Genomic DNA, 20,064 nt, shown 5'->3' with positions numbered 1-20,064 from the left:
ACTTTAGAGAGGACCTTTTGTATTTTTTAGACACCACACTTTCCTACACAACTGGCAGTGAAGGATGAGGCAAGCATTACTCAGGTGGTTTTAGTCTGCAGCTCCATGTAAATGTCACCTTATCCTTCAGCATCCACCTATCCACATTCATGAAAACAGTTGCATAAACAGGCTCCAACACACACAGTCGGATTTCATTTAACACGTTTGTGCATGTGCACGTCTCTTAGGGTGTTATTGTGTCTCGTGCTGCTGAAGGTCAGCCTGTGCTAAATGACCAGTAAATGGAGTCACTCTTCATGGTTCTTTTAGTTAGACCCTAGAGTGCAGGCTAAATATATAGAAACACACACACACACACACACACACACACACACACACACACACACACACACACACACACACACACACACACACACACACACGCGCGCGTGGAAGCCAATAAATGAAACAGACACAGTGGCTGAGTTTAAGAAAGGACAATGGAAATAAGGCCAGTAGTGGGAAGGTCAATTCATTTTTCTCTCTTCCTCTCGGACACTGGAACATAAAGAAGATGAAGTTTACCGAAGAAGAAAACCAGAAATAAACTAAAAACCAGTGAAGAAAACATGAAAAAAAGATCATATGCACATGATTTAATATTAGTGAAGACAGGATAAAGGGAGGAAGAATAGATTCTAAATTATTTTAAAAAAGGGAATCCCTTTTCATTTGAACCAAACATGGCTGCCCTACCAGCAGCCCCCACCCCACGATCCGGCCCTCAACATCAAGTGAATTTTTTATGCGAGTACCCCTGATCTAGTGAGAACTATAATAATAAAACAAATGAGCCATAACATTATGACCCCTGGTTGATATAGCATGTTAGAATCTTAAAGTTGGTGGTTTTATCCCCCCCTCCCAGTCCAAGCCCTTAAAGCAGAGTGTCAAGCAAGGAGGCTTTGAGTCCCATTTTTAAAGTCCTCGGTATGACCCGACCGGGATTTGAGCCCCGATTTCCAAATCTCAGGGCTGACACTCTACCACTAGAGAAGAAGAAGAAGAAGAAGAAGAAGAAGAAGAAGAAGAAGAAGAAGAAGAAGGAGAAGAAGAAGAAAAAGAAGAAGATGAAGAAGGAGTAGAAGAAGAAGGAGTAGAAGAAAAAGGAGTAGGAAAAGGAGGAGGAGGACAAGCAGAAGAAGAAGCAGCAGCAGAAGAAGAAGCAGAAGAAGAAGAATGTTAGGAATACTCTTTTTGCAGATGATGCGGTTTATTTTTTCATATATAAACTTTAATTAACAAACAATGAGTATACAACATAGAAACGAAACGAAACGAAAAAGTTTACAAAACAGCAGAACATGAACACACAAAGCCAGGGGTAAAAGAAAAAAGAAACAATTATAAGAATACACACAAAAATTCACATATATATATTGTTTTGAGAGCCTTTTTGTTGGTGGATTCTGATATTGATTTTATGTACAATTCCACATCCTTAAAAAATGACAGAAATATGGTGTTTTGTTAGTAAACTTACATTTATGAATAAAGAATTTAGCTAAAAGTATTAACAGATTTATCATAAAAAACATTTATCATTCTCCACGAGGAACTTAAATAAACAGAATAAAACATTTTCCCATCGTAAAGAAAACTCCCTTAAAATATGGACATTAACAAACCTGCTTAGTTTCTTCCAGAATCTTTGTGTAAAAGAACAGCACCAAAAGAGATGTGTCACAGTTTTTGGATGATCACCACAGAAAGTACAATTAGTATTTATGTCCCTTTTAAATTTTACCATGTAATGACTGGCTGGATAACATTTATGTAGAAGTTTAAATGAGACTTCTTTCACCTTATTTACAATCAAGTATTTCTGGGGGATCATCCAGACTGTCTTCCATTTGATATCTGGAACATATCAGTTCCAATAAGATATTATATACGGGAGAGAGACGATATCTTCCTGGAATAAACTACGTATTCTCTTATTGCTGTTACCAAGTTCTAGAGAAAAGCAGATTTTTCCTATTGGTGACAACTGGATCAGGGAGAGTGACTGAGGTAGATATTGAGCTGTCAGTGTTTTTATATAACATTAAAGTCCCTGAGGGTATGGCACCAAGCACCATTGAGAATTCCTGAACACTGATTGGGAAATTATATAGGGCAATAAAGTCATTGTAAGTAGTTGTCCCTCTTTATTAACCAACTGAGCCACCATTAGGATCCCATTCTGGACCCAAGTTTCCAGGAAAAGTGACTTTTTTTTCTTCAAATAAAATATCTCTGTTGTTCCAGATAAGATATTTGTGAGGTGAGAAGTTGTGTTTATAAATGAGGGTCCACGCTAAGAGGACTTGCTTATGGAAGGATGAAAGTTTTATAGGGAGTTTCTCAACATTGTAATTACAATTTAAAATAAAATTAAAGCCACCAAAACGAGAGAAAATATGATATGGTATAAGGTTCCAGATAGAGGTAGGGTTTTTAAGAAAATGTTTAGCCCAATTAATTTTGAAAGTGTTATTTAAAGTAGAAAAGTCTAGGACGTTAAGCCCACCTGATTCGTACTTATTCATCACAACAGTTTTCCTAATATAATGCGTACGGTTTTTCCATATAAGATTAAAGAGCATACGGTCAATATCTTTACCAATTTCCTTGTCCAGATGTAAAGAGAGAGCAGCATATGTTAATCGGGATAACCCTTCAGCTTTAGTAATTAACACTCTACCTTTCAAAGACAAGTCCCTCTGCAGCCACCGGTTGAACGTTTTTAGGGTTTTCTGTATAATTGGAGTGAAGTTTAAAGAGCATCTTGATTTTTGATCTTAAGATATTAACAGTCCCAGGTATGTGACTTGCTGTTTAACAGAAATATTACAGACAGTATTTGCAGGGCAGTCTTTAATTGCAAGCAACTCACACTTTTTTAGATTTAGACATAAACCAGAGGCCTCAGAGAAGTCACTAATCACACTAAGAGCTGAAGGGATTTGCTTTGCATTTTTCAAGAAGAGTGTGGTATCATCGGCTAACTGGCTAATCACGAGCTCCTTATCAGCTATGGTGATTCCTTGTACAACACTGTTTGAAATATTAGTTGCAAGAATTTGTGTACAAAGTAAAAATAAATATGGTGAAATAGGACATCCTTGGCGAATACCACGTTTCAGGTCAAATCTCGGGGTGGAGCCGTTAATCATTTTAATAGAACTATTGCCATTTGTGTATAAGGTTTTGACAGCTTTACAGAAAAACCTGCCGAAGCCAAATTTTTCCAAAGAGTGGAAAATAAATTGATGTTCAATTGTATCAAAAGCCTTATAAAAATCCAGGAAGAGAATGAAGCTATTGTCAGATACCAATTCAGAGTAATCAAGTAAATCCAAAACCAGTCTAATGTTATTAGAAATGTGTCTATTTCTCATAAAGCCTGATTGTGTCTCATCAATAATTGTGTCCAAGACCTCTTTAATCCTGTTAGCAAGTATTAAAGCCATAATCTTATAGTCATTATTGAGCAGGGAGATGGGTCTCCAATTATCAATAAAAAGTAAGTCTTTGTTTGGTTTTGGAATAAGTGTTATAAGACCTTGAGTAAGAGTTGGAGGGAGGGTGTTATTTATACTTTCTGTAAAAACCTGCAGTAAAAACGGGGCCAGGAGATTAGAAAAAGATTTATAAAACTCTGCAGTCAAACCATATGTGCCGGGAGATTTATTGGCCTTAAGTGCAGAAATGGAAGTACAGACTTCCTCCAAAGTCAGAGGGCTGTCACAATAACTTCTATCTTCCACAACAATTGTTTTTAGGTTTTTAATATTATTGAGAAATCCTGTTGAGACAACCTCATTATATTTTGAGTTGTATAGTTTAGTATAGAATTCGGCACAGAAATGTGAAATTTCTCTAGGATTGTCAGAGACAATGCCATTAATATTTAGTTGATGAATAGAGTTCATTTTTGATCTGTATTTTTCAAGCCTGAAAAAGTAAGCAGAATTTTGTTCGTGCTCCTCCAGCCACCTCTTCCTGGATCTTACAAAAGCACCCTCAGCCATGCGTCGATATAAACCGTCCAGTTTATTTTGAAGTTCTAGTAAACTTAATTTATCTTCCTCTGAGATTTCTTCTGGCGACTTCTGGTAATAAGAGGCAATTCTGCTTATTCCGTCTTATTCTTCAACTTTCCTTAATTTAGCAATGTGACTCCCGTATCTTCTCAAGAATTTGCATGCTTCAAATTTAAAAAGTTCCCAATTTCTACAAAAGGATTTCTCCCTGTTATCTTTATTCCAATAATAACCAATTAATTTATGAATCTGCATGTTAACCATTTTATCTTTTAGCAAAGAGTTATTTAATTTCCAATAAGAGAAATTATGAGGTATATTATCCAGTGTAAACATTTGGACGTTAATGTGAATTGCTCTATGATCAGTGAGGGTGGTGGCATGTATATTAACGGTAATATTATCTTTATCAATGCAGTCAGAAACAACCCAGAAGTCAATACGTGATTGCCTGGATCCTGTCTTATTGCTCCAAGTAAAGAGTCTATCATCTGGAAATTTTTTTCTCCAAATATCCACAACATTAAATTTTCCCATAAAATTTTTAAAGTTTGCACTGTATGAGGATTGCTGCCCTGGAGGCCACCTATCAACCGTATTATCTAAAGCGATGTTAAAGTCTCCACCAATTAATAGGACTGAATTTGGGTATTTGGAGAGCCAGAAATGAACTCTTTCTTCTAAGGAGTCGAGTAATTTATCATTTTCTGTTTTATTACTGTAACCATATATATTTACTGCAATGAATGTACTGTTATTGTGTCTGATTATTGAGCAGAGGCAGTGTCCTAAGGTGTCACAGTCAGAGTGTAACACATCCCCAGAAAAATTATTTTAAGCGTGGCAACTTCGGCTAGCTTGAGTGCTACTGCAGTAGCTGCGTAGTTATGAAAGCTATCCATTAGCACGTTGCTGGGCGTAGCACTCTTCTCATTAGCATCCTCAGGCGCTATCTTAGACTTGGAAATTTCCAGTCCCCTTTTCGCTCCTTTCTGGTTCGGCATTCTTGCCCTATAATTACTGTATTTTCTCTTGTTTAGTGAATTGTTATTGTCGGCAGCATAAAGTTGAGGTTTTACCGTTGTTCACAAACTTTCTGTGCAGAACTCGATAGAAGGCGTCTACTCACTCCGCCATCTTGGCCGCCCCCCATGATGCGGTTGTGTTGACATATTAAAGACGTGACCCACAGCGTGAACTTGGACAATCCACAGCAAAGTGTGGAGCAGCTGAGAGGAAAGCCAGCTCTTTCAAATATTGAGTCCATGATTCCAAACATATAAAAGATGGAATGTTCCCTTTCAGGACCCTCACTGTCCTCAGTGATCAGGGAGCTCTTTTGGTTTTTATTCTCACATGAGGTCATGAGATTTAGATTGTGACTGAAATATTGAGATTTCAGAATCCAGCACCTGAAAATACCTTCGTATTTTGGGTGATCAGACTCACTTCATCCTCTCTGCTCTTCCACATCAAATAAAGTTTCCGATATCATTCAGACCCCTGACTAAGATGCCTCCCTGTGGAGGACTTCCCCACCTTGGGAATACTTAGGGATGCCTCAGGAGGGGTTTGAGAGTGTCGGTGGAGAGAGGGATGTCTAGTTTTCACTTTTGGACTTGTTTATGACTTGGAAAAACAGAAGAAAATTGATGGATTGGCCAAAAGAATCTCTAAATACATAAGGTTATGAACAAATGAATTCTGCTCAAGTCTTCACACACACATCCTAATCTCAGCTGATTTGTGTTTGGAAGATAAATCAAAGATATTCTGTGTCTATTCTTATTGCTGCTTGTTGATTGTGTGATTGGTTCTCAGTATATTTAGAGGTGTGCCAGCTGTCACCTGTATCCTGAACATCAAAATGGGACATTTCAGCAGAAAAAATATTGTAGGTAAAATGTTTCTGTGGTGTAACCTTTCTAGTTTTGAAGGGAAAATGTTGAATAAACATGATCAGAAAAGTAATTTTCAAAAGGTTTTATAAGTAGTAACTATCAAATATTAGAATTTGTCTCCATAATCAGATTTTTTATTTAAAACATAATAAATTGATTGACCCAATAAAAGTATTCTCACTTATTAAGTTGATAAGAATGAGACATTCTTCAAGTCAGCGCTGCAAAGCTCTTGAGCTTCGTTTGAAGTCGTGAAGTGTGATTTATCTGAAGCGACTGTGGACAGCAAGATTACAGTTGATCTGAACAGATGCCTTTTTTCTTTCGTGCCTCGCTCTCCTCTGTTTATTTGTACAGATAAGCTCAGTGTTGTACAAACACTCGTGCATGTCAGAACTGTCAGAGAGACAGTGAGATCGACACAGACATGCACACAGATTACAGCTTTCCTTGCTCACAAATGCCATTTGTGTTCTTTTTCCTTCAGTCAGTCTCACAAACACATAATTGCAGCTCATCACTGCAAATGTCAAACATTCATCAGGAGACGGAACAGAACAAACGGTTCAGAGAACTTTTTCTTCATTTTCCTGGTCTCCTATTAAAAATATATGTCTTTTTCAAGGTTTACACAGTCCATAATCTCACAGCAGCTATGTTTTATAATATTCTGCTGCAGAAAGAAGCAGCAAGGAAATAATTTCAGACACAGATTTCTGTCATGCCCGATCACTGAAATCAATGCAAAGGCAGCTTTCATCCTAATATTGCTTGCTCCTGCATGTTTTTTCATCTTTTCAATCCAGAAATTTAAATAAAATAAACATGACCCTAAAACAAAGCCCTTTGCAACTCAAACACCAAAATGACTGTTTTTTGTTGCTCAAAGGCAGTGATGTTCACTAAAGCTTCTGCAGACTTGCAATAAAAAACAAACAAATGTTGCCAGGCAACAAACTTAAGGGTTTTTGCAAATTCTGATTTCTACGCACCTGCAACAGTGAAACTAGCAGAAACACCAGAATATTCGTGCACGCGTTTAACCCTAACCAAATGCATAAAAATGTGGCAAAACTGAAAACACACATTTAACATTTGAAAAGAATCAAACCCCTAAAGTTGTGCCAAGGTTATTTTTTGTGTGACTCCAAGAGAGTTGCACAAGCCCTCGCACGCCTCTGTGCTAACATGCACTAACCTCACCGGAGCTGACTGAGGCTGCACTGACATCACGTTACCAAAGCAACAGGCAGAGTGAGGTGATTGGATGAAATGATGATGACTCAACCTCCCTTTCCTTGTCTTCCCCTCTGTCTCACCATAGTCCATCTCCTCCTCTCTCAGCAGGAGTGTCTCATCTTGCACAACTTTTTGGATGCTGAGGATGCAAACGAGGGCACGTGTACGAGCAGAACCACGTGATCATTTTTTAATTAAACGTGTAGAAGGGTGGCACGTGTTGCTGGCTAAGTAGCTTTTAATTATACACTCCAATAAGGCAGGACACATCTACTGGAGAGCCGCCCAAGCAGGGAATCTGTAAAATAAATTCTGAATTGTGGATTTAAAAAAGTTATTTCAAACAGAAGATTGAAGAGAGAAGCTAAAAGTGTTTGTTTAGTTGGGCAACCCAGTGAGACGTGTCGAAAAGAGATCACCACCAGAGCCTGAAGATGTCAGGGCAGAACTGAGGGAGCTAAATGACTGGCGTCTGATAAATAAAACTAAATGCTGTTGACATTCATTAGAAGTGTGGGCCTTTTAGGCAACTGGAGAATACCTTAAGTTAACCTAGTTTCTGAGTCCTTTTGAATATTGAATACTGTTAGAGGCACACTCACTAAATCATTCATAGTGGAGAGACTGGAGAAAAAACATGTTCCTGTGTGTATGTGTGTGTGTGTGTGTGTGAGAGAGAGAGAGAGAGAGAGCCAGATAATAAGAAAACCGATGAAACCACTTCACTTTCCCCTGTTTTAAGGTGGCAATCTTTTATAAAAAGGAGCCAAATGGAATTTAGGTTTGCCTTTTAAAAATTATTTCATCCATTTTCTGCCTTTATTTTTCTCTCCTTTCCCATGCCTCACATCCGTCTCTTTTTTGCCCAGCTCTCTTCCTCGTTTCTAGGAAATCCCCCTCTACCATCTGCCTGTCTGTGACGAATTTGGCACTTTTCAGAACAAATCAGCTTGGCTAAATTAATGAGGCTCTCAGAGGGAATAAACCTTAAGTGAGTTTGTGCGTGAAGCTAAAATACATCATAATCTGTTGACCATCCATCCATCCATCTTCTGAACCCGCTTTGTCCATGTAGGGTTGCGGGGGGGGGGGGGGGGGGGGCTGGTGCCTATCTCCAGCAGTCAATGGGCAATCAGGCGGGGTACACCCTGGACAGAGAGAGCCAGCCCATCGCAGGGCAACACAGAGACACACAGGACAAGCAATCATGCACACACACACACACACACACACACACACACACACACACACACACACACACACACACACACACACACACACACACACACACACACACACACACACACACACACACACACACACACACACACACCCCTAAGGACAATTTAGACAGACCAATTAACCTAACAGTCATGTTTTTGGACTGTGGAGGAAGCCGGAGTACCCGGAGAGAACCCACGCATGCACAGGGAGAACATGCAAACTCCATGCAGAAAGATCCCAGGCCGGCAAGCGAACCCAGGACCTTCTTGCTGCAAGGCAACAGCTCTAACCACTGCTAACCCATCTGTTGACCGAACTACTTAAATTGTTGTGTAGTGACAGAATGGACACAGTGAGAAAAATGCAACAAACACAAGTCCTCTTAAACTCTGAGGTTTTTTTTTGTAAAGGTGCAACCTTAAAGAGCAAGTCAACCCCTACCAGAGTCTAACTCCACTCCCACTTCATGTTTGAAAAATGCAACAAATGCTGTTGCCTGGCAGACCGAGAGGGCGAAGCCGCTAACAAATACACACACAGGCTCACGACAGCATTGTGACATCATAATGTACCAGTTTACATCATAGCATACTTCTTAGCCAATAGCGGTGGCAGATTTAAATTAAAATACAGTGCAGAGTTTTTACCTGACAACGGCACAACACTGACAGTTTTAGGCAGATTATTTAAATTTTAACTAAGATGCACTGAAGTGCCAAATTATTGACGACACGTGTCTGCAGCACGATTAGACACTCGCTTATTTAGTTTATCAGCAAAAAAAAAGTTTATTTGGGGGTGACTTGCTCTTTAAGTTTATATTCCACCCAATATGAAAACGCCAGAGCAAATGCATGCATGACCATCCTCAAAAACTTCATATATGAGAGCACATGTTATTTTATACTGCAGATATTTTGCATTATTTTTGCATTGCACGTGCAGTAAAAGCTGAAGGTGACACTATAATGCTGCTAAAACTTAAATGATCTTATGCTTTAATTTGATGTATTATTTTATGAAAGAAACAGAATGAGGTTAAAAAATGATAATTAATTTAGGTTCTGGAAGAGGAATTTAAATATATTTTATTAGCTCCTCGAAATATAAAAAAACATTTTTTTTGCAGTGATGAGAGAGAGAGCGGAGAGTGTGTTGGTTGGCTAATGCGTTCTGTTAGCCAATCAGAAGTGAGGCATGTGCATATCATTAATAATAATGAGCAATCCTGCTGTTTTCAGCCCACCTCTGCACCAGCAAACTTCTGCATCTTAGAACAGGAGCATCATAGCTTTTTTAATGACACATAAGGCATTGATTTACTCTAGTGAACACTGCAAATGTATTGAATAAATCAATAAACCACACTTTAACACATTGAAATGGGGAACAGTTTAAATTATTTTTGCAAGGCAGGAAAAAAAACTGTTACATTTCAGGCCACATAAATGCATGTTTTGAGAATTACAATAAAAATAGAATATTTGGCTAATGTGTGATTAGTTTTTTAAAAAGGCATCCACTTGGTTACAAACTGCTTCAGGGGCATATTTTTAATTTGCTGTTGAAAAACAATAACAAACACGAAGAGTTAGCATGATAAACAAATGCATTCCCTTCTGTGTATGAAGTCTCTTAAAGTCACTTGGCCTTTGCAGGAACTAGAACAGATCCTGGCCTAAAGTGGGTTTTATTACAACGCCTTGGGTCAATTCATCACTACTGACACTCGCCAAGTAGCAACGTTAATTACAAAGTAAAGGAGCCACATGGTTGAGTGGAGAAAACAAAGGAAAAGAGAGATAAAGAGTAAGAGGATACTCTGTGAAAGAAGGGATGGGGTGGTGATGATCATCCATTTACAGCAGCAAGCGGAGTCTAAATTCATATATCATCAGAATTGGAAGCAAAAGCCAGAAAGGACCGCAGGAATTTAATCACAGATTCAAGATAATAAATAAAACACTATTCCTTTAGCTCTGTTATAAATATGAAAGTGAAATGCTGGGTTTATGTAATAAATCAGAACGTTATAAATTACCATCCTTGCTTTAAACAAATGCTGCAAATAATTTTTCCTGAATCATTCATGCAACAAAACAATAAAAAATGCCTTGGCTGCTGTGCCAGGAGCTCCTTTCGCCAAATGCACAGGAAGCATTGACTCATGGCTTTGACGGACATTAAGCATTTCTATCTGGGGTTCAAAACTTAGATGTACATGTGGCTTTGTGATGGTGGGAGCAAAGTGCAGCCCTGAGTGTAGCAGAACAAGCAAAGATCCTCATGATTTACATAACTCACATTAAAGCAAAAGCAGTGACCGCTATGTTTCTCGATGTCTGCGTGAGAGCTTAATGACAAAGATAGACTTGATGCATGAAAGAATGCTAAGGGCATTCAGGTTACATCACAGACTTCAGTCGTTTCAGCGGCTGCACACTGCAAGGTCGCTTAAAACACGTTAATGTTGACGTGAAATGAGTTCAAAGGCTAAAAAAACATACGCAGAGAAGATGATTTCTTTAGTCACACAGTTTCAGAGTAGCCAAATGAAAATAAAGTCACTGAATCACCTGAAACACACAAGTGTCTCAATTTCCACCAGAATGAGTCTGGCATTAAAATCTCTGTGACTTCAACTCTCATCTCTATCTGGCACTCTGAAGAGGTTGGACTAAATCACTAATTAGAGCACTGATTCGCATTTTAGGATAAACTCACAAGCATGTGCACACACAGATAAAGTGATATAACCACTGCAGGGGTTGGAGCAGATAGTCCCTCCCCACTTTTATGCATGACAGCATATTGAATCTTTGTTTTTTCAGTCATTTTAGTCTTACTGGCAAGCTCCACTGGCAGCTAAACTGGGTTTCTGTTTGCCAAGAACTGTATTCATCAATCAGTGCCTGCATTTGGACAGGAAGCCAGAGAGCCGGTGAGCGGATTGTTTGTGTGTCTCTGCAGGAACAGGAAGCTTGACCAGTCTACAGTTTTACCTGACCTGTACAAATACGTATTAAACAGTCAGCCTATTTCACTGAAGATGTATACATGTCAGAAATTAGATTGGCTGCTAATCAGGCAAAGCTGATTCACCAAAACCTTTCTGACTTTTCACCTTACTTGTGCAGGATTAGAAAATTTGTTTGCAGTGAAAAAACAAAATTTAAACAAGCAGCTTGGGATTCACAGGTATGACATACCTGCCGCTTAACAACGTTATCATTGTTCTCATACATCAGTTGTGAGCTGTCCATGGTGCTGAACCACAAACACTCATTCCTTATCCACTAAACAAAAGTTATACACACTCTCAAGCAGGATTTATAAACACCTGAAGAGCATTTCAAAATTTTGCTAAAATGAGAAATAATGTGATCCTGACATCCACGTCCTGTTGCTGCTGAAGCTCACTGGTTTAACTTTGGTAGATTTCATTTATTACTTGTCTCTCATTGCATTTTATTACTTCAGCCTCTGATGAATTTGATTCTTGACTCTGATCCAGGAAATCTGGAATCTAGAGTCTAACCAAAACTGGTGCCGACTGGTTTTCTGACTTGAAACACATCACCAAAACCAGTTTGATAGAAAAACCTTCCTCTATAGATCTTAGTGCTAGAGTGTCTCATTCAAAATTCAAAGTCCCATCCCCACACTTAACCCATCCCCATGGGGAGAAGTGAGCTGCAGCAGTGGCTGTGCTCGGGAACTATTTGGTGGTTTAACCCTCCAACCTAACTCCTTAAAGCCGGGTGTCAAGTGGGAAGGCAGTGGGTCCCACTTTTAATCTTTGGCATGACCTGACAGGGATTTGAACCCCGATTTCCCACTCCCAGGGCAGAGACTCTACCACTAGGCCACTGTGAAGGGATATGGTTTACTCACTGGATGAAATAAAAAGGCCCAAATCGAACTATTAGGCCACATCCGAACACATCTGATTATAATCAAGCAACACAACAAGATAATTATGTATCCAACTAAAGTATTTTTTATTATCTGCTGATATTTGAGTTAGGTTCGAGCACCTAAAGTCAGTACAGTTGGCTTTAAAACCTCCAGTTTAGCATCTGACAAGTAAAATGGTAAAATGGCCTGTATTTGATGTAGCGCCTTCTAGAGTTCTTGAAACCCCCCAAGGTGCTTTACAACACAATCAGTCATTCACCCATTCACACACACATTCACACACTGGTGGGGATGAGCTACGATGTAGCCACAGCTGCCCTGGGGCGCACTGACAGAGGCGAGGCTGCCGAGCACTGGCGCCACCGGTACTTTATGATTAAAATAAAACACATCTTGTACAACATTCAGCAGATTATCATAATAAAAATTAAGTTTAAGCCATATAATACAACTTTTTGATATTTCAAATTATTTTCTCGGGCCATGTTTCAGGAACTCATCCGATTTGTTAGATTTAGCAATGAATCACTCCTGTAGACAGTAAGGAAGGCTGGGGAGACGTTCCAACTGTTAGATTAAGGTGTTAAAAAGACGACCGCATAGCAAGGAGATAGGTTTTGCTTTCGTTTTTAACAAACGGACACAAGGGGGTGCTAAAAGCAAACCAAAACAGCCTAGTTTCCCTTTAAGTGACATAAAAACTAATAAATGGTCTTGTTTATCTGGTAAATCATTGTATTCCATCAACTGAAAGGTATTTTCTCCCACAACACTCATAATGGGAAGACTGGAGGTTAAGACCATCTACATGACAACGTCCTCAAGGCTGACGGCAACTGAAGGTTCACTCAAGGACATTTCATGAGTGCTGCTACAGGGCTGAATGTCAGCCATCTGGCTGACGATCAGCCCATATAACCAGACCGATTTAGCAAAAACATCACTCTGAATTTTGTGGTGAATCAGTGAATAGGAAGCAGCAAACACCTGGATGAAAACAACTTCTAAAAAGTAGAACAGATGAATAGTTTTGGCTCATTTCATCACGGTAACAGTCGTCTTTCATTTACCTGCTGCCAACTGTGTCAAGTGATTCACACGCTCATTAACAGCATAATGTGTATATGTGTGTGTCAACTATGATTCACTCCATGTAAGGACGAGCAGCCAAGTAATTATATGGTGTGTGTGTGCAAACAAAGAAAACCCTAATCAGTTCATGACTCCCCGACACACACCCCTTTACACACCTTCCATCTCACTGAAAATGAAAATCGTGACCAATACTTTAACTCTTTATTTAAAATATGCTGCTTTCATCTGCAGAGGACCACACTTTCTCCTCACTAACACGAGATTGTGTGCATGTGTGTCAGCACACACACACACACGCATGCACGCACGCACGCACGCACGCACACACACACAGGCAAGCGTTACAAGAGATGCCACAGGGAACAGACTGAAAATGAAAGGCGTGTGAGGGAGATGTGAGCAGAAAAAAAGAAAAATACACGGAGGGAGGAGAAAAGCCTGTGTGGCAGAGGGAGATTCTCGTCCCTCCTCCTCTCATCACACATCTCCCCTTCTTTCCTTCAACCTCATCTCTACCTCCCTCATCTCCCTCTTACCTTTAGATTTTTTGACAGACCACTTCATTTCTCTCCCTGCTTCCCACTCCTGCCTCCCCCCTTCTATTTCCCCCTCACCCCTCTCTTGGCTTTCACTCTCGCATTATCTCTCGCTCTGTATTCCACCTCCCTCATCCTCTCTCTGTCACTGCTGGAGAGCTGCAGGCAGACACAGGCAGCATGCACTAATGTTACTATATTTGACAAAGCACACACACACACACTCACACGGCTGCATACACACACAGAAAAGAAAAGCAACCAGCACTTTCAGACACATGGGAGACGAGCTCATACACATTGGGACGCGTGCTGAGAGCTGGAATCACAAACATAGCGACACACAGAAAAGGCGAAGCGCATGACGCCAGCAACCTAATGCCGTTGTCGCTCTTTCTCTCTCCCAGACACGCTCTCCTTCTTTTTCACACACACTCACGCCTCTCAGACACACAGCAGCGCACGAGCCAGCAAGCAGGACAGCACTGGACATGTCATTCACGCGGGGAAAAGATCAGAAGGAAAGGATTAACTATCTCCAGCCCTCTACATCTAAGGATCTTATCCTCCCATCACTCCTCTAAGCCTCTCTTTACCTCCGTTTTTCCAACAATCCCTCTATTTTTGAAAACAATCCCTCCTTTTTCACCAATCATTGGGGTTTGGTGCCTGTACTGAAAGAAGGATTAATGCTCTGATATTCCTTTCACCACAATCTTGAGCTGATGGATGGACATTTCTGCTTCGATGTTTCGTCCCTTGGGAAATTCGTGATCTTTTGTTTTTCAGACAGGGTTTTTGGATGAATGGGCGATGACGGAAAGCTGCAATACTGCTACTGACTGAAACATTTGGTGAACAGGTAAGTCTATGGGAGGTGTTAGTTGGATTTCCATCACTCCCTCACACATACGCACATACACACATATATTTCAGCTCTTTATCTCAGTTGGTGAACGACACAGAAGACTGTTTGCGTTTAACATCACAAAATGGTCCATCCTTTTGTTTTCTTTACAAATATGAAGTCCTTTCTTATGCAGACAAAGTGCACGCTGTGAGGGAGTAGGTGCTGAAAATGTCAGCCTTTTGGCTGTTTCCTGGACAAAGAAAACACAAACCAAACGCACTGTGACAGGGATGTTTGGGTTTGAAGGAAAAGCCCGATAAAGGTGAGAAATCACTGATCAAACCATCTTGGAACACAACCTTTAGATTCATGAAGATGATTATTTTGTTCTTTCTACAGACAAGCAAATTGTAAAGTTCTGCAAAAACTCCTGGTATAGTTGGTTTCAGCTAACACTCTGCAAGTACCTCTAATATAAATTTTTAGCCAGAGGTCCAGCCAGACTTCCTATTCAGCTCAGCCACTCATCCATTTGCCTTGTCATGTTATCTGCAGCTCTGACTTTGGCTGCACGTCAAAACTGCTTCACATCACGGTGTTACGTTGCAGTGCAACTGGTGCGAGGACAACAACAGGTGTAATATTGGGAATAAAATTGATTTAATTTTTGATGGACTAGTTAAACAGCATATTTTTATAGAAACTTGGCTTTGGTTAAAGTTGCACTAAGCTAACGAAGCTGGTTCTCTTTTCAGTTTGACCTTCACTCTATCTTATTTAATTTTATTCCATTTAAAATCTTTGACTGGTGCTATTAAAAGGAGTTGAATCTCAGTTCTTTTACCTGCAGCATGGTGCTTTGCTAACTCATGCACTGTTTTCTAAGGTGTGATGTGAAAGTGCTGGGCTCGCTGAAGCTGCAGCGTGATTATACGATTATGAAATGAGCACGAGGCCTCGTCAGCCTGACGTCCCCGAGGCTTTTATGCCTCTGTCTGCAACTTGACTATCTGCCACGTAACATAGATCCACTCTGACATCATTCTAAATGAAACAAATAACTGATTACATGCTTTGTGCAGTAACTTGGCATGTCTAACAAGAAAAATGGCAACTGGCTTAAGTGACACCATCCATCTGACTCGTAATCATTCATCCAAACTACTGCATTTTCTCCAGCTGACATTGAGATACAAAAGTATGTAAACTGTTGCCATGACAAATAAACTCAACATGAAATGTAATTAAAATGGCGGGAAGATACTTTAAATTAAAAGTAGCGGTCAAATGCCAAATCTAAATCCCTCTAATGCCCATCCTAATATATATAGCCTGCTGTGTCCAATCAGAGTTGAAAGTGACAGTCCTAAAATAAAATTCAATTTCAAAGACTAATATTTCAAAACAAAAACAATCATGTTTAGGTATCTACCAGCTGACCAGTCCCTGTTGGTGGTAAAACATACTCTTGTGCAGCGGGGGGCTGTCAGCACATATGGCTCTGTTTATCAAGCTCTGTTTTAGTGTGTGTGTGTGTGTGTGTGTGTGTGTGTGCGTGTGTGTGTGTGTGTTACTGCAGAGTCTTTCCCCTCGTCTGTGTAAAATATTACATAAAAAATTGATTTAAGAAGCTTGGCTGCATCTTCTCTACCATGCACGATGACAATGAACACATCTTGTCTTGAATTTCTACAGCTTGTTTCTTTTTCTGTGCATGGTCTTGTTTGGAAAGAAATTTGTAAATCTCGCTGAACACACACACACACACACACACACACACACACACACACACACACACACACACACACACACACACACACACACACACACACACACACACACACACACACACACACACAAACACTGGTTCTACTTTAATTTGAAGGCAATCAGGGTAGAACTCCGGCCTAAATGATTAAAAGCTATTAATCAGACACGTCAGGAGAAATGCTGTGAAAGTAGGACTTATGTGAGTAGTTTTCTCACACAGACACACACACACACACACACACACACACACACACACACACACACACACACACACACACACACGCACACACACACACACACACACACACACACACACACACACACACACACACACACGCACACACACACACGCACGCACGCACACACACACTTGTGCAGAAGACACTTATTTGTCAACAAAAAAGTTTGATCATATTAAATAGAAAAGGAAACTACAGTGAGGCGTCACATGTCAGGCCACTCCAGCATCAAGTATTTACACGTGTGTTCACACAAATAGGTCTTTGTGTAGATTTTTGGTCAGGTTATTATAACAAGCCTTGTGTGAACTTTTCCTGTTTCAAATAATGATCAACCAGGAAAACAGCAGCTGATTCCATCACCACCTTTCTGCCGAAACACAACAGCCCTTCTAAGTAAATAAGTCAGTAAATACATAAACAAACAAACATGTTCAACTTTAGATTTGAGGAATTCCTCAATCTCCCTTCATTTCTAATCAACGTTTCTGTGCTCGTTTAGAAAGAAGAGCTGAAATTTCCCAGTGGAGCTCGGCTAATGTGACTTTAATCACATGCAGGAAATCCATCTGCGGAGCATCCTTGATTCATGCCTCTGCTGTTTGTCAAGGAAAGAAAGATGGAGAAATAGGATGAATAAGAGTGATGACATAAACACACAGAACTGCAAACTCATGAAAGATGGTTGAAGAGAAGATGGACAGATAAAAATAAATGGGAGGAAGTATTAAATCTAAAGAATAAGTGAAGAAAAATCGAATGACACACACACACACACACGCGCGCGCACACACACGCTCACACACTCTAGAGGATGAGAAGAAAAATCTCAATGTCCTCCTTCTTTACTAAATACAATAATCTTTACTTCCTCTCCCCTTCTGGGGTTTCCTGTTTCTCCTTCCTTTTCCACACCTTTTTCCTTTCTCAGCTCTTATTTTATCGACTCCTCTAATTTCCATATTTAACCAGCTGTAAATGACCCACTGACACTCCCAACAAACTGATGAACGTCATACAAATACAACTTTACAGCACCTTAAATAAGCGTAGCTAACCTGTCAGCCCTAATGCCATGTGCTATTTTATTTTTCTCTTCTTTCGAATGCCTGTTTAAGGTGGCACAGGTGCATATTTACATAATTACTGCACACAGCATGTGTCTAGAAACCAGAACAAACACACACTCGAATGCAACTTCATCTGTAATCAACCCAACTGCCAAATGAAGAAAGACGGTTTCAGGGTTTCGGCACCAGCAGCCAGCGGCAAAAAAAAAAAGCAAAACAAACAGCATTCTAATCTGATTCTTGCCATTTTTCACACGCTGTTGATTGGGTTTGATGTCGGTTACAAAAAAGGCTTTTTTCTTCTTGCAGTAGAACTCCAGCTTTCAAACATTGCACTGATTGGCCCTCAGGGTGTGAAACAACCCTCTGCTGCATGGAGCAGCTAACACAGTGATCCCTGTGATAACTCCTTACAACAGTAACAAGATGACTCTTTTAAATACAACATTTACTACCGATCAAAGATAACTCCTGTTAGTTCTAGTCAGGCCTGCAAACAAGATAAAACAAACTAAAACATCTTTATATTGCTTAATGCAGTCAGATCACTAATTATGTGGTTTAATTTGTCTAAATACTTAAAATTAAGATGCCAGCTGGCCACACAGACAGATGGAGTTAAAACATGTCTATTTTATTTTTAGGGAAACATAAGTTTGCTCAGCTGTCCTTGGACTCACTTGGGTCTTTTTTTCCAGACTCAGCAAATAATTTTTGATATTTTGAAGGTGTATTTTTTCTGCATTGTGGTGCAGAGTTTATAAACTGTACTTTACTCTCATGGCATTTATTTCTGTTCCCTTAACACTTTCCACGCGTCACCGTCTTCTCTGTGTAATTTTCTGTCCATGCTTTCATTTAAATATCTTCTTGTCCTCATTCTCAACTCTTGCTTTCCTGTATTGGTGTCTGTGCCTGTGAGGCGGCTGCTGTTGCAGGTCTGTCTGTGTTAAAGGGAAACTGATTATGCTAACTACTAAGGACACACACATGCACGCACGCACACATTCATTATTCATGCCTGTGAAATACCGGCGGGCCTGTAATGCTTGCGTAAACACACACACACACACACACACACACACACACACACACACACACACACACACACACACACACACACACACACACACACACACACACACACACACACACACACACACACACACACACACACGACACAGAATGTAGACACAAAAAATACACATTTTGCATAAACAGCATTGTGTGTGCGTGCAAGAAAGGGTGTGTGTGTGTGTGTGTGTGTGTGTGTGTGTGTGTGTGTGTGTGTGTGTGTGTGTGTGTGTGTGTGTGTGTGTGACACTGCAGTAAAGACTAAATTGGTAGTGACCAGGACATGTTTGCTCCTCTTTTATTCCTTTGTTCAGGTGATTGCTGCAGTTGTTCTCAGTCCCCGTCCCACAGGAGGCTGCAGGCATGGCAGCTTGACCCTCTTCACCGCCGCACTCCTCAGACAGAGGAAGGCCGCAGAGCCCTGTGTCATGCCCCCTTACACCCACCCCCCTGGGGGCCATGGCCTACCCGGACCTGGTGAGTAGACACATTTTAAGAGAAGGGCAGTAAAAATGCTCCATTCCTGCTGGACTTGGTTGTACTGCTAGCTGTGCAAGAAAGAAGGAAAGCTGTTGTGACAGCTGCTATTGTTAGCATACCCAGCATGATTACACACAAACACACACACACACACACACACACACACACACACACACGCGCGCGCGCACGCATGCACGCACGCACGCACACACACACACACACGTGCCAAATCGGTTGGTAAAATCCAAAACTGGCTGTATGTATTATTACAGTCTGTGGAAATAAAACACAGAGGGATGTGAAGAACGGAGATGTATCAGAGCACAGTCTGTCTGTTCTTTCCTCATTATCCATTTCCTCTTCATCTTTTCTTCACCAATAACCTGAATTCAGTGTTTTCAAATACAACTAGATCTCTGCATACATGATTCTCCTCATGCGTTCCTGTCAAGGTTCACACCCTGGGCCCTTGAACTTTACTTAACCTCTAAATGCCTCATCTGCAACTCTGGTAACATCAGAACCCACTGAGACACATCGCTCTCTTTCTGTCTTCTCCTTTTAACATCATTTCTGTCTGCCACTCTTTTGCTATCAA

The 20,064-nt window shown here is 40.3% G+C and overlaps 2 protein-coding genes across 7 annotated transcripts in view; one reads left to right on the top strand and one right to left on the bottom strand.

Annotated features, from left to right (window-relative positions):
• Positions 1-20,064, bottom strand: part of cacna2d4a (calcium channel, voltage-dependent, alpha 2/delta subunit 4a) — a 110,501-nt gene that overhangs the window by 24,786 nt on the left and 65,651 nt on the right. The gene's annotated exons all lie outside the window — the stretch shown is intronic.
• The window catches only part of lrtm2a (leucine-rich repeats and transmembrane domains 2a), a 30,831-nt gene continuing 24,734 nt past the window's right edge, over positions 13,968-20,064 (top strand). The window contains exons 1-3 of one of the 2 annotated variants that reach the window (XM_054739710.2): positions 13,968-14,845; positions 15,027-15,155; positions 19,301-19,463. In XM_054739710.2, coding sequence (XP_054595685.2) covers positions 19,415-19,463 — 49 coding nt within the window. In that variant the 5' untranslated portion in view covers positions 13,968-14,845; positions 15,027-15,155; positions 19,301-19,414. The remainder of the gene's footprint in view (positions 14,846-15,026; positions 15,156-19,300; positions 19,464-20,064) is intronic. The other variant, XM_015958964.3, reaches the window with a different exon arrangement.

Source organism: Nothobranchius furzeri, chromosome 1 (genome assembly GCF_043380555.1).
Source record: "Nothobranchius furzeri strain GRZ-AD chromosome 1, NfurGRZ-RIMD1, whole genome shotgun sequence".
Lineage (NCBI taxonomy): Eukaryota > Metazoa > Chordata > Actinopteri > Cyprinodontiformes > Nothobranchiidae > Nothobranchius > Nothobranchius furzeri.
This window is presented reverse-complemented; position numbering and strand designations above follow the sequence as displayed.